This window comes from Python bivittatus, unplaced genomic scaffold, assembly GCF_059951505.1.
Source record: "Python bivittatus isolate LINGU-HERP-01145 unplaced genomic scaffold, Pbiv_v1 ctg000980_np1212, whole genome shotgun sequence".
In the NCBI taxonomy this organism is placed as follows: Eukaryota; Metazoa; Chordata; class Lepidosauria; order Squamata; family Pythonidae; genus Python; species Python bivittatus.
Window position 1 is genome coordinate 14,378,882 of NW_028277125.1, and position 15,439 is coordinate 14,394,320.

At 39.9% G+C, this 15,439-nt stretch overlaps 1 protein-coding gene across 2 annotated transcripts in view; it reads left to right on the plus strand.

Moving 5' to 3' along the window:
• PLD1 (phospholipase D1) overlaps positions 1-15,439 on the plus strand; it is a 150,955-nt gene that overhangs the window by 86,376 nt on the left and 49,140 nt on the right. For both annotated transcript variants that reach the window (XM_088132618.1, XM_088132617.1), the window contains exons 7-11: positions 1,145-1,203; positions 5,050-5,142; positions 11,546-11,698; positions 11,914-12,063; positions 13,313-13,396. In XM_088132618.1, coding sequence (XP_087988744.1) covers positions 1,145-1,203; positions 5,050-5,142; positions 11,546-11,698; positions 11,914-12,063; positions 13,313-13,396 — 539 coding nt within the window. The remainder of the gene's footprint in view (positions 1-1,144; positions 1,204-5,049; positions 5,143-11,545; positions 11,699-11,913; positions 12,064-13,312; positions 13,397-15,439) is intronic.

A 15,439-nucleotide genomic window follows, 5' to 3' on the forward strand; every position in this document is an offset into this window, starting at 1 on the left:
TGGCTTTCTACATATGTAACACTAAAGCCGTATACCCTGGCTTGGGTTACTGTGATGGCTTAAGTTCATCACAGTAACCAAAAACCAAATAAATCATTTCATTGCTTACCAAAATATGTGAATCCAGAGTTTGGCTCAAATATAGTCTGTGATTCCAGCAATAATGTGCATATAGAGATGGCAAAGTCTGTATGTATGTTGTCCCCAACAGATACTTCCTGCAGATCTCAACAACAAAAGTTGTCCAGCTTTTGACAAATGCAAACATTCCAAAACTATAGTGCTAGACGCATCCATGGGCAATCAAGGTACCCAATGAGCAGGAATCATAGTTAAACATCCAAGCTCAGAAAGCACCAAGAACTCCACAGTTCAACTTTGAGCTACAGATATTCTCTTCTATTAGCATTGCCTCATTCTTATTCTGAGTAAGAATTCAAAACATAGCATGCTTCTCTGCAGTTTTCAGACCATCACAACAACAACTTTGTGGAGGAAGGTTAGACTGAGAGATGGTGACCATCCAGTGTCCCAATGAGGTATAATGGCTGAGCATGATCTTGAACATGGGTTTCCTCAGTCTTGGGCCTATACCTTAACCATTAAAACACACTGATCCTTTGCTTGCAGAAGATTCTAGGTTCAGTTCCTCTCTGGCAGAAATAATCAGAGTATGAAAGATTGGAGAGGCTGGGTTGGGTTCACTCAACATACTAAATGCAGTTAGCTAGTTTGTGGTTCTGGGTTTCGTGTGAATGCCACAGAAAAAAACAAAATGGGTCTAGATGAAACTGACTTAGCTTATGGCCACTTTCTCCATCCCCCCTGCCCACAACAAGCTCTGTCTTAGAAGATAATGCCTGACATGGACATTTGCAAAAACTTTTGCTCTTGGGTATTGGGAGATGGGCCTGGAACCAGGAATTATGGCAAAATTAAATGTTGTAGACTCCTCCCCATTTCACACACAATTTGGTGCTACCTTTATATGTGATCCCATGTCACAGGGGAAAAAAACTTTTTTTCAGTGGGATTGGATTTAGCATCCTAATAACATTGGAGTAAAGCAATATGTAGACTATATCTTGATTTTTGTATTTAACTAATAGAAACTGTTCCCCTTCCCTTTGTATTTATTTTTCAGATGGAATTCCTTGGTGTAAGTCAGCTGTCATTTATCCATGACCTAGGACCTAAGGGCATGTAAGTTGACCCCATTTGAGTCCTAGGGCCTCTGTGAATGGTATATTTATTGAAAACATTTCTGTTTGCAGCTCAGAGTTTACAGAAGGTTTAACTAGAACATATAACTATTCCACAATTAAACTTTGCCTAGTGTCTTGCTCTGGAAGGTAGAGCAATTGTGTTCTGTACTTTTCATTCAAGTTCTCTATCTTTATTTGAAGGGTTGTCACTCCAATTCTAAATGACAGATAAAGTATATTAAGAATGGAGAACAGGGGCATTGAAGCTGTACATATAACTTAGCACATGCACATTTGATGCATATTTCTGCTTTTTCTAATCCTTTGGTGGGGAGTGTTGGTTGAATACTCTGGTTTTGGAGGGTTGCATATAGAAAGATACAGCAAGGTGAATAATCTTGAAAAAGCTAAGCAAGGTTGCCTGTGGTTAGTACAGGGATAGGAGAACACTGGGAAATCCTAGAGCTGTAGGGTAGCAATAAACTACATCCATACTGTTGCAAGAAAACAGCATGGGGGTGTCCATGTAATCACCAGAAGCTGAGCTCAACTCAAGGGAGGCTTTATGCGGAAAGAAGTTTGCAGGATGAGAAGCTGTGAACTTTTCAGCCACCTCCTACTTCTATTTCTGAAACAACAACTTGAGTTAGTAAATAACAACATATTGTGAAAGGTTTCCCCTTCTAATTCCTGCAAACTACAACATTGCTGAAAGGACAGCTGTAGGATCAGATGAAATGACAGCAGCCTAAGGAGGACAAGGAAAGGCTGCAGTCAGCCATGGTAGAGTGAGACAAGGTAAAGTAAAGCCAAGAGCCTCTTCCACACATTGGACCTAAGTGGCCCATGATGTCAGGCTTCACACCAGGGCTCAGATATAAATCAGCCCTCCAGACATTTCAGCCCTTATTCAGGAATTGGCTTGCTTGGCAGAAGACACTAAAATAACTTGGCCAGTATTCTTTTTATTGCAGACAAGAATGAAGCCATATACACAGATGATATATTTTACAGTGAAAAAAAGCACTTATGTAGATCTGTATTCCAAAGTTTAAACTCTAGGCTTTTTCCTTCTGCATTTCTGAATTAACAGATACTTGGCAGTTTGCTTTGTACCCTGGGACAGCTGAGACATATTTACATGACAGTCTTTTCTGGCCTGGGAACTGCTGGTTGCTGCCTTGCCAGATTCAGCCCTTATACTTGGTTTAGGAAGAAATGTATCACATCTCAAAAGACAGGACTTCATTCTAACACCAAGAGGTTTATATTTCAAGCATATCCTGGCTGGTGAGATACTTGTGCAGCTCTAAAGAGTAAATAGGTTTACTCACTGAGTAGCATTCAGTTGAGTGAACCTTGCTCTCTGTTCATTTATGGTTTCAAGCCCTATAAACCATTTAGCTTCCCTTTTGCAAATGTATTTAATTTTCTGGCTATTTATTGGGTTTGGCCATTTATACGTACTGCTCTGAAGTATATCTGTGCTGACTGTATAAATTAGAAATGCTGAGATTTAAGGAAGTTAGAAAAGGTATCCAGATCTAAAGGCAAGTCAATTTAATTCAGCATAAGTGTCCATAGGGTTACAACCTAAATTCACTTTTTCAAGCCCCTAGAAGCCTCTTATCATCAAGAAAGCTAGATTAATCAAATTTATTGAAAAGAAAAAAAGGTTAGTTGAGAATCTTGGAAACTAGGTGTGTGTGCATTAGCTCTACATTTATCAATAAGTTTATTAGGGCTGGGATTCTCTTGCTGACCACCTCTTAAAGCAAGGGGGGGTTGCTATTTGCTGAAAAAAGAGGATTGTCCAGATGCTCCAGCCCTTTATTCTGCAAATTGCCATCTACTTTTCCAGGCCCTGAGAAGTCAGTTAAGCCTACTTAATCTTGGACAGCCTTTCCCACCTTCATGTCTACCAGTGTTGGGAATTTATCAGGTGTAGCAAAGCTAATGAATTTCTAGTTCTAGCACATCTGAGAGATAACAAGTTTGGAAAATCGGGGAAGGCTACCCTAGGAAACTGTGTATATTAACAAACAGAAAGTCTGCATTCATAGAATATGCTTAACCTGGTTATTGAATTAACCTGTCTTCTATGTCCATTCAATACATTAACCCATACATTAACCAAATGGCTGTTTTGTAACACACTTAACACACAAATAATGTGCCACAGTTAACACTAACCAAGCTTAGCATGTTGGATGAAGACAGCCACTGTCTTTAAATATCTTGATTAAAGCATGCCATGTGAACACAGCCACTATGTCCCACAAAATGGGATGTATAAAGCAGTCAATCAAATATGTTCTAAATGCACATCTGAGTGACCCAAAACTGGGGGAAATGTATATCTTAGTCTTTAGGAAAGGCAATTATGGAAAACATGAGAAGACTTTCTAAGAACCTGAATGGGCATTGCAAAAGAAAGCCAAAACTTGTGCTAGGGCAAGGACTGATGGATTTAAACTACAGGGTGACCTTGTTTTGCCTCAAAAACTAAAGAGGATCTGGTTAGCACCTGGATTGCACCAGGCTAGTACCAGGGCAGTATGGTAGACCAGGAAATGGAGAAATCATCTCAGAAGGCAATGCCAAGCCATTTGCATAACCTTATTAAGAAAACAACATGAATGTGTCCATGGAATCACCACAAGTCAAGATGAACTCCAGGGAGATGAAGGCAGATTCTAACTGGATATTCTTTAAAAAAAGAATTCCTAATGCTAAGAGCAGTTCAACATTACCCAGAAAGTTGGTGACCTCTCCTTTGCTGGATATATCCAAGCAGAGGCAGGACAGCTTTCTGTCAAGGAACATTGGATTTCTGTCCTGGACAGGGGATTGGATTTGATGACCTGAACATCTGCTTCTAGCACTATGGTTCTCTAAATCTAAGACAAGCACAGCTTTATAGTCAGTCATGAATGGGCTTGATTGTATTAGCTCATCTACCCACGTGGTTCTCCAAAAGTTCCTGCTGGCTTATTTCATATTTATTATGTTATTTGCCTCTGGCTGGTAATCCGAGAAACAAATCTTAAAGAACCCATGCTTAGTTTTAAGTTTATTTCTGTGGTTGGCAGCAGGTGAAAACTTTAAACAAGCCACCCATTTAAGAAGTTCACTGAGAAGTAGAACTAGGCTACAGCATGATCTGGTGCATTCATTGTCAGCCAACCATAAATTGGACTTGTGTAAATGCATCCAATTCAAGGTATTGGTATTAACACATAAAGTCCTAGGGCTAAGACCCAGGTTATCTGTGGAACCATCTCTTCCAGGTAGACTCTGCCCATCCTATTTGTTCAGCCAGGGACGGGATATTGTGGGTACCCCTGCCTTGTGAGTTTAGAGGAAGAGAAGTCCAGAAGCCCATCTTCTCAGTGGCAGCCCTAACCTTTTGGGACTAAATCCATATGAATCCCATGTTTGGCATGTTCAGGATAGCAATGAAGAGGTTCAGGCAAGCTTTTGGGGCTTGAAGACTCATTCAGAAGGGGGCAGTGAATTTTATGTTAATTTTACTTCAATTTTCACTCTATCAAATTTGATTGGTTTTAATGATGTTTTAATATTGGATTTATTGACAGCTTGACAAATAAACAGTATAAATAAGTGTTGCAAATAAATATTGGAGGCAAATTGTGGGAATGGTTCCTGATATGAAAAAGGAGATGCACTGGGGTTCCCTTTCTTCATGGCTGAAAGTGGTTGAAAAAGCTGCAAGATTTAACATCCTCTCAGTGGTATCAAGCAGACAAAACTCCTGAATAGGTTTTTCTTCTCTCAAGAACTTGCTAAATCATTGCACCCCTTCTCTTTTCTTTGCTTTCAGAGAAGGCATGATTATGAAAAGATCTGGAGGACATCGAATTCCTGGTTTGAATTGTTGTGGGCAAGGAAGGCTATGCTACCGATGGTCGAAAAGGTACTTTTATGGAAATCCTGAATTTCTTTCTGAATGCTTTTTTCCAGCATTATGCTGAATGTATTAACAGCAGAGAAGGGTAGCTTTAAAAAAAAAAAAAAGCTGCAGGTGGTACAAATAATTTATGCTCTCCAACAGCTGCCTTGTGTGTTTTAAGCAGAAGAAACATTTGGGAAAGACCTGAATAATATTACTCTCACCTAAAGTCAGAGATGCAAAACTGGTGACAGATGGACTTGTATATATTAAATTGAACCTCATTTGCATTCAGTTTCATAAATCCCCTTATCTGGCAATAACTCATAGCTCACATTTATTCAAGTTCCAGTGGCCATTTTTTAATGCTTTTCTGCTTTGTCCCTTTTCCTTTCAGAAAGAACCATTTTTTTCCCCTGCAGAAACAGAAGGAATTTATAACACAATTGGGGGCAAGGGGTAGGGGACACAGCTTTTTTTCAGAATATACTATCCAGAGTGGGTAGAACAAAAGAAAATTTTGATTAAATTAAAAAATAAATAACAATTACAGGTATAGATTATTGCTTCACAACAAGGCTAAAAGTTGGTCTACCTGTCTGCTTTGTGCAAAAGTTGGTACAGAGACTCACAGATGGATGGAGGTTGTATTCAGGCATAGCATGAGTGCCAGATATATTAGAAATGCTGTGTTTGGTTGACAAATGGGTACATTAATCAGTTCAAAACATTTTAATTTTAAAGATAGTGCCCCCAGTTAATAAGTCTCCATTATCATTATTACGGAGAGCCAGTTTGGTGCAGTGGTTAAAGCACCAGACTAGAAACCAGGATATTGTGAGTTCTAGTCCCACCTTAGGCACAAAGCCAGCTGGGTGACCTTGGGCCAGTCATTCTCTCTCAACCCTAGGAAGAAGAAGGCAAGGGCAAACCACTTCTGAAAATCATGCCAAGGAAACTGCAGGGTCTAGTCCAGGTGGTCACCAGGACTAGACTTTGACTTGAAGGCACACACACACACAATGCTGACTTGAAGGCACACACACACACAAAGTCATTCTTAATACTATTGCTACTTACAGACTTGGTGAATAACGAGTGCATATTTTTCTGCTTAAATGAAGATTTCATTGATTAATTAATGGATTAAAGACACCCTCCTACAAAAGAATGGAGTAAGTCACACTTCAGGTTAGCTGCTACCCTAGCAATTTATTAATCAATTAAATATAAGGTTAAGGTGTACACCTGTAAAGTATGGAACAGCCTCATTTCAGGCTTGCCAGCAGGTAGGAATGGCATTCTACATATTAACTATGGTTTCTCCAGTTGGGAACAGCCTCTTCGCTTGGTCAGAAATGGGTCCACCTTCAAACAAGTGTTTCAAGGCAGCCACCAACTCCTTTTAATTTTCTGAAATGTCTCTGGGGCCCAAGTGGGGCCCAAAGGCATCTCTGGAAATAAAGGTGAGGCTACAGTCTTGCACTTGCTTGCAGATCCATGAAAGATATCTGTGGAAAGACTTCTGCTGTGGCCATTATCTGGCCTATCCCTGAGTTAGGATGGTCCTTGACCTTCCCTTGCACTGTATGGGTGCCTCCCTTGTTGGGCTGGGGTTTGAGTCTGATCTAATATGCCCCTTGGCTTCCCCTGTCCCAGTTGGAGCTCTTCTCTGGCAGATCTCTCTGTGTTCTTGGCAGGTCTCCTCTTCACAGAAGGAGATTTCAGCTGGCAGAAATGACTCACCTCATACTAACCCTCTCCAGTTGGCACAAGTTTTCATTAGGACTGCATTCTTAATTCATGGAGATATTGCATACATCATATCTACTGCTTGCACAATCCAAAATGAGATAAAGCATTGAAATGCTTCCTTGCAGTTTGAAAATGGGTTGCTTTTCCTTCTGAACAAAACGAGAGGCTACTTTTTAAAGTCTATCGTGATTTAAATTTTGTAGATGTCCTTTGGCCAGGTGAACGTGTGTTTAGGGTTGATTTGCAGATCTAGCATCCATTATTTACTGGAACATACTCCCAAAACACTAAGACTGATCTAAGACTGAAACACTATGGATTTAATTTTCAGTAGTTTGGATCAGTGTATATATGAGTGTTTGATATTTATAGATAGCTTTTAATTTTGTTAGTTTAATGGATTTTGATGGCAGGCATTCAGTGCTTAATAGACCGGTTGAATCTATGCAGCTTTTTTTTTTAGATTTTTTATCCCACCTTTATTATTTTTATAAATAAGTCAAGGCGGCAAACATACCTAATACTCCTTCCTCCTCCTATTTTCCCCACAACACCCACCCTGTGAGTTGGGTTGGGCTGAGAGAGAGGGACTGGCCCAAAGTCACCCAGCCGGCTTTCATGCCTAAGGCAGGACTAGAACTCACCGTCTCCTGCTTTCTAGCCTGGGGCCTTCACCACTAGACCAAACTGGCTTTCATGGTGATAGGTAGTTTTCAAAAATTGTATTACTATTAATAGTAACATTAGTAATATTAACCTTCTTATTAACATTCTCCTGGATTTAAGTTACTTTACAGTTTGTAAGACGCTCTCAGAGCTCTGAGTTTGTTTTGTCCCTTCCTCAAATCCTGTAAATTCAGTGCCACTTTACTCTTGGTCATCTTTTGCTTCGTGATTTTCCTCCTAAACAAACTCACTGGGAAATAAATCCCATCAGACTCAAAGCGATTATTCTGTGAATGGACGTGGTTATGGCCACAGCAGTGCCTAAATTGTCTGAGCATTTCTCTTTTTCAATAGCACAGTATCTTGAGCCTTTTTCTTTCCTCTTTTTTCTTTACAAAAATGTTGTCCCTTGTAGACTCAAGAAAGAGGCAGTACAAGTTTGGCAGTCGACTGGGTAACGCTGCCTACTGTTCCTGGATATTTGTTCTCATTGGAAAGCACTGGGGTGTCCTGACACACTTCACAAAATCTCAGTTCAATTTGCAGTGTGAAGACAATGCAGATTTTGTCCTGGATGTGCTAGAGTACATGGCACCGTCAAATCACTGTCTCCAGCAAGCAGCCTGGAATGTCCTCAGCTGCCCATTTGCATCTTATAGTACATCAAGTCTCAGGCTTCAAAAACAAAGGGACAAAAGCTGTCTTCTGAGGACCGAAAATAGTAGAACTTGCTGTACGTGCAGTCAGCATGCCACCCATTCTTCACCGCCCCCCCTAGAAATTAAATAATTTTGAAGTTGAAATTAATACTATCTAAAGGCTCACAAAAGTAACAATTTTCACAGGATTTCAGGGCAGTCACCTGATGCACTGCACAAAATCTTGTGCAATTACCCCAGATTCTCACACAATCTTGTACAGGGGCCCCCTAGCTTACGCTGAGCTCAGCTCTGGGTAATTCCATGGATATGTCATCTAATTTTCTTGGCCATAATACAGAAATGATTTGGGGCAGGCTGTTCTGCGGCAGAAAAGGACACCACAATGAATCGGTAAATGTTAGTGGTTGACAGATGGATGCTTCTTCCTAAGTAGCAAACAGACTTAGTTTTGACCCCTTGCTATAAATGATGGCATCACTACAGCACTTCTAGGTTGCATGAAGAACTGGCACGTGTGGTGATTTGGAAAACGGATGGCTCTGCAGCGACGAAGTGCAGAAATACACCGGTTCTGGCCCTGCGTGTGAGGAGGAACAGTTTGAATGGCTCCCATGACGCATGTTCTGAATTCATGAGTTAAGAACTTCACGCAGGGAAAGCATGTGGCCAGAGGATGTTTATGATTTGTTCCCTGTTTATGTGTCATTTCCTGTATCAAGAAACAATACTGCCAAGCAGTGCTCAACATCAAACATTAAAAGGCAAAGCAACGTAGCAAAAAATGACAAGGTGTTACTAGTCCTTATGAAGGAGTCTGGAGAAAGCCCTCTTCCCCGGCCATGTTTTGAGAACGGTGAACCATTCTCCCTCCTCCTGGAGTAAAAATGCATCCATTTTGAGAACTGGCTTTGCAAAGCATTCATTTCAGTATTCCTAGTATGTGTGTGCGTACCCTCATGGTAAAAATAGCTTGAGCAGGAGACATTCTCCTCCCCTTTCCTCCCACAGCACTTAGGAAGTCTACACTGAACACAGCAAAATCTGCTCAGTCGTCTTCTCCTACCCCAGTTGTGCATGTGTGTGTGTATGAGTGTACACACACACTCAAACTTCTCTCTCTCTCCACTGCACAGCCTGTTGCTTGACAGTAGATCTTTTCAAAGTTGAAGTCTTTTAAACTTTTAAAGTTGCGGTCTCCTTTTTGTAAACTTTAATGGAATTAAGTCAGTGGGCTTTTATAAACAGCTTTCATAATGGTAACTCTGAGTTTTAAAGTGTTGAGCCTATAATGATGGGCATATGCGTTTCAAAACAAGATGGTCCAGATGTTGAAGACCAGGAATCACTAGCCAAACAAACATTGAAAACTATTATTGTTGAAGCAAGTCCTAGACTGACCTGGTGGCTTTAATGTTACCAGAACACCATAGTGAATGTGTCTTTTCTGAGTCACTCCGAGCCTTGAAGCTCAGAAGACCCAGTGAGTCACTCTAGAGCCTAGCTACTAATTACTGCTTAGGAAAATTTCAACCTGGTTTGCATAGACATGAAAATGTGTCAGAATGGAATATTCCACTCCACTTGGCTGGGGGGAAATTTCATTTTTGAATTACAAAATTGGAGAAATAGACATAGAAAAGACATAGACAGTTCCTTCAAGAAACTCACAGATGCAGGACCAGAAAAGAGCAAGCGTAAAAACTTTAGTCCAATAAAAAGTCCAGTCCAAGGGGCAAAAAAGCACCCACATTAAATTGGGATAATGAGGAAGTCTATGGGGCCACAGAAATATAAGGCAGAAACATTCTGACAGCTGCATTGTTTAGGGAGAAAAGATGCTGCTTCAGGTTTGGAAGATCAGTTTTGGGTTGCTTTAGAACATGTAATAAAAGGCAGTCATGTTTCCAAAAATACATCCTTATAACTGGGAATTGGATTACTTTTAGTTGAGTAAGACGTTTTGTCCAGGGCTAGAACCTCCCACCTCTTAGCACAGTGGCCTCATCAGAATTTTTCTGAAGAATTCATTCATAAAAATGTCATTTCCGGCCAGCCTTGCACAGCGTGCTACCAGCCCTGATTGTTATGTTGGGACATCCAATTTCAGAATTCCTAGCCAGTTGTTGTTTTTCTTAGTGTTTGGCTTGTCCACACTGTGCACGCCTAGTTCTTATAGCAAAGTTATCAACGCAGGATGCAATGAAGTGTTTTGTTGTAGACACTAATTAGAACTGAGAGGTAATGACTGGCCCAAGGTCACTCAGCTGGCTTCCACACCTAATGGAGGACTATAGAACCTGGTGCTGAATTAACTCATTTTCTGGGTTTCTACTATACAAGAGCCAGTTTGGTATAGTGGTTAAGACATCAAGCTAGAAACCAGGAGACCATGAGTCCCAGTCTTGCCTTGGGCACAAAGCCAGCTGGGTGACCTTGGGCCAGTCACTCTCTCTCAGCCCTAGGAAGAAGCAGGCAAGGGCAAACCACTTTCGGAAATCTTGCAAGAAAGCTGCAGGACATGTCCAGGCACTCACCAGGCGTCAACACTGACTCAAAGGCAAACAAAAAAAAGAGTTATACAAGGAACTATAAACTAAACAACTAGCTAAACAATACATTAAGACACAATCAAACAACAAAAAAGGGTAACTTTAACCAAACTTAGTATGTTCTGTGAATGCATCTTTTAGATATTTAATTAACACATATCTGAGAGTATATCCAAGTGGCTGGGAATTTGGGGAGTTATGATCTTAATGAATCTGGCAGTACACTGCATACATACAGTAGCCCAGACAACAATATCTTAGCTGACTACATAGTCTCTAGATTTTTTGTTATATGGGAATCAGAGAGTATATCAAGTGAAACCTAAAAGTAAGTTGAATTCAGTGGGAATGGAGTATATAAATATCCAGTCTTAAGCATCAGGCTAGACAAAGCTGGTTTAGATGATTCATTGGTGTTACTTAACAAAATATCACACCTCTAAATTGGGAGGGTATTAACCATGCTTATCAACTGTTGATACACCTCAGTGAACTAGATTGTGAAAATTGCCTACTTGCATTCTATTCAGAGGAGGATTAACTGTAACAATGCTTCAACTTGCCTAGAATGGATATGTTAAGTGAAGCAGTTCACAGAAAATATTATATAGAACAGAGTATGCAGCAAGCAAATTGTATTGCTTCTGGGAATAGTCTGGGGGGAAAAATCCTGTTCTGATTATAGCAAACATTGTTTAGATGCTTTAAATGTTAATAGAACTGATGCCTGATAAATCGAAAAGGGTTTTATCGATGTAATCTACTGATTTTCTGTCTTTTGTATTCCTTTCCCAGGTGGTTAGTGGTGAAAGACTCTTTCTTATTGTACATGAAGCCAGATAGTGGAGCTGTTTCCTTCGTCCTACTGGTAGATAAAGAATTCAGTATAAAGATTGGCAAGAAGGAGACCGAAACTAAATATGGGTTACGAATTGATAATCTTTCCAGGTAAGAAGTTCATATTATACCACATGGGAATATCCCTCTGCAGTATTGAACATTACAATTCAGTGGTTTCCAAGTTGTGAATCTTCTGCTGGTTGCTTCTGGCAAATGATGATCATGTGCAAGTGAGGAAGTGGTGAAGTTGAATATTAGTTTCCTCTTCTTTTCTTTTCTCCATGCCTTTCTGCACTGTGTTATTTCTTCCCATACACAACCAGGTCACTGATTTTGAAGTGCAACAGCTACCGACATGCTCTCTGGTGGGGTCAAGGAATAGAAGAATTCATTCAGAAAAATGGCAAGAACTTCCTCAAACATCACAGATTTGGTTCCTATGCAGCCATCCAGGAGAACACACTAGCCAAGTGGTAAGAGAAGATGTTCCATTGCTTTAGGAGCCGCTGATAGCACACAGATCCAGCGCTCGTAGGTGTCTGTAGCAAGACAACAATGGTCATGCGGGCATCACAGTAATGAAGCAATTATGTATTTGTGTCACGTGTCTGTCCCAAGTACATAAATCACGTTGTTTGCAAATTGATGATGCACAGATCATCATTTACCACATATATACATGCATTGCCACATGCACACACAGATGGCTATGTTAGTGATGAACCATCTGTGGCAATTCTTCCCATAATGCAAACTGTTAGTGGCACAGGAACTCTGCCAGGGCTTTTGCGGGGGGGAGGGGGGCAGAAATAGCCACCTTGATATCTGTGCTTATGTCTAAGCCATTAGCATTTCTGCGCTTGTATAGTGGCCGGTATCCAAGGGAGAACTGCTGTCCTCAAGATACTTATAAATGTGGATGGGCTGCACTTGAAGGACTTAAATCTCCATTATGATAATAAAGCCAGACTTTCAAGGTACTTTTGTTTACTTAAAAGTAGCCATGAGGGTGGTGTTCTGATTTATATGAGAACATCGATTAACCATTGACTTGTTTATCACACCCCTGTTAAAAACATAATAATTGGATCAGGTCTCCATTTAGCACAGCAGCATTTTGTGTGGACAACAAGTTGCGTCCAAGAACCTCAAAAGTGTGTAAAAGGGGCCCATGGATCTTTTCTGCTGTGGCTCTCCAGCAGCTGATGCTTAATTATTCTGCCTGTGATTCAGAGATAACATGTAGCCATCAAGCCACTGATGGCCCTGTTTTCTAGGAACTGTACAAGTCCCTTACGAAACTGCTGGTCACTATCATGTCTGATGACAGCCGTTTCCCTAGTATAACCATCTATTGGATAAAGCAATACTTCCTTTGCCTCTGAATTTCTTTGTATTTAGTTTTACTGGATGAACCCATCGTTTCAGACTGTGAGATGAGAGAAAACTTTCCACATTTTCTACACCATGCATGATTTCACATATTTCCATTATGTCTGTTCCTCTTTTTAGCTCTGGAGTAAAAAGTCCTACAGTTATTGCTACAGTCTTTCCTAACAGAGAGCTCTTCTCCTCCCCTAATCAATTTTCACTTCTTTTTCTTTTCTGCATTTCCTCCTTTTCTGTGATTCTTGCAATAGAAAAAACGAAAAAGTATATTGTTGCCTCTTGCTTTGGAAATCCCAGTCCTCCCTATTTAAGTAATTTTGTCGTTCCTTCTAGGTATGTAAATGCCAAGGGGTATTTTGAAGATGTGGCAAATGCCATGGAAGCAGCCAAGGAAGAGATTTTCATCACAGATTGGTGGTTAGTATTTAACTGACATGATAAGATTCCACCCTCCCTGCTCAGCCTCCTTCTAAGCCTCCCAAGGTATTTTCTAGAATATTTAATTATAATGTGGCACTGTTAGGGTCCTTTCACATGGAAACTTAACTGCGGGACCAGATGGTTTGGCAACAAAAACAACCGTCTCAGAGGAAGAGACAGAGAATAAGAGAGACTTTGCTTCAGAGGTCTTTTCAGGACACTTGGCTGAGGAAACAAAGAAGAACCAACCAAAACTTATAATCAAACAGAAGTTGCTTTAATGAAATGATTGCTTTTCAGCTTGTCTCTTTTGCATGGAAAAGAATTAAAAATGGAAAGTTTCTTTTTGGCCTTTCTTGAACATTTAGCAAGTAAATTAAGAAACCTTTTTTTCTAATAACTTTTTTAGATTTCTAAAATAAAGAGATAAAATTAACAAGAACTAATAATTAAAATAGAAGGTAGAAAAGAGAAAAGGTGAAGAATGAAAAAGAAAACGAGAAAAAGTGCAGAGAGAAAAAGGAAAAAAAGAAATACAAAAGAAAAATGATTTCTGACTTTCTTTTACAACAGATATAAATATAAATTTGCTTTAAACTCTTAGTCTAAGTTTACAACATAACTTTCATTTTTTGTATTGTCTACTATTATTATAAAAACAAGTAAATTAAGAAACCTGAGTCACAAAAAGAGTGTTCAGATAATTGGAGGTGGGGAAGGGAATAGAAGAAGCTGTTGACTGGCTCCCTTAGGTGCTGTTTTCTACAGGATTAGAAAAGGAAGGGTGAAAGAGTAGGGAATGGAGACATCTAACCCAACATTACCTTTTCCAACCACGGTGTTTATAAAGTAGATTCTGAGTTCAACTGACTGTTTGGATCCAAGCAAAGGACCCACGTAAACATGAACTTTTTAAGCAACACATGTTGGGTTTCTTCACATATAATCTTTTATTGCAATATAATATTTATATTACAATAAAAGGTAAAGGTAATGCTGAACTGGGCTCCTTCAAGTCAAGCTGAGCTCCTGGTGACATCATGGATATGTCCCAACCAACAACAATATGGAAATGGTTTGCTATTGCCATCTTCTGGGAGTTTTTTGCAGCTTTCAAGCCTAGTCTTAAAGCCCTGGAATTCTTTAGTGGTCTCCCATCCCGGAACTGATTAAACCCAACCTGGCTCAGCTTCCACCTTCAGACAAAGACAAGACAACCAGGATTGAATTACTGTTGAATGAAAACTGTAAAAGTTGTCATTGCATTGGCAGATATCAAATTTGCAAAAGAGAAATGGAAAGTGTCAGTGGATTTTAAAACATTGTATTGTAACTTTTGTTCTTCATTTAAAAACTTTTGATAACTTGTTTTTCCCATCTTTATGAATATTGTGAGTCTCAAGGGAAGTTGTGGCCTATTTGTTGAGAGGTGGGAAATACTGACTTCAAAGAGATGACCCTCAAAGAGGCCTAGCACTTTAAAACAAGAGGGGAGGGGGGGGGGAAACAAGAGGCACTAGCCCAAAAATGTAAATAGTGTTATGTTCAGATGCTTTTCTCCCTAATATCACCTCATCTCCAGTGTTGGCTCTAGACTGGAAGAAAAGAGCTTGGAGGGATTAAAACAAGAACTGGGATTAGGCCAAGGCCCAGCTGCTTTTGGGTTGAGGCTTCTGGGAGATAGCAACATAAACCTCTCTCACCATTGTTACTCTGTAGCTGGTCTTTAGAGGTCTTTTCTTCCAGTCTGGAGATCATAACTGATTTAGATTTACCCAATCCCTGCTTAAAGCCTTCCAAATTAATAGCCATCATCATGTCATGTAGTAATAAATTTCACTGGTTAATTATATGCTTTTGCCTGTTCTGAATCTTTCTTCAATCACTTTCTTTGGATGATTTCGGGTCCTAGAATTTTTGGAGAAGGAGAAAACATTCCTTTTTCCACATTCTCCATGCCATGTAGGATTCTTACACCTCAATCGCCTCAATTAGTCACCTTTTTTCTAAGCTAACAAGTTCCAGATGTTCTAGTCTTTT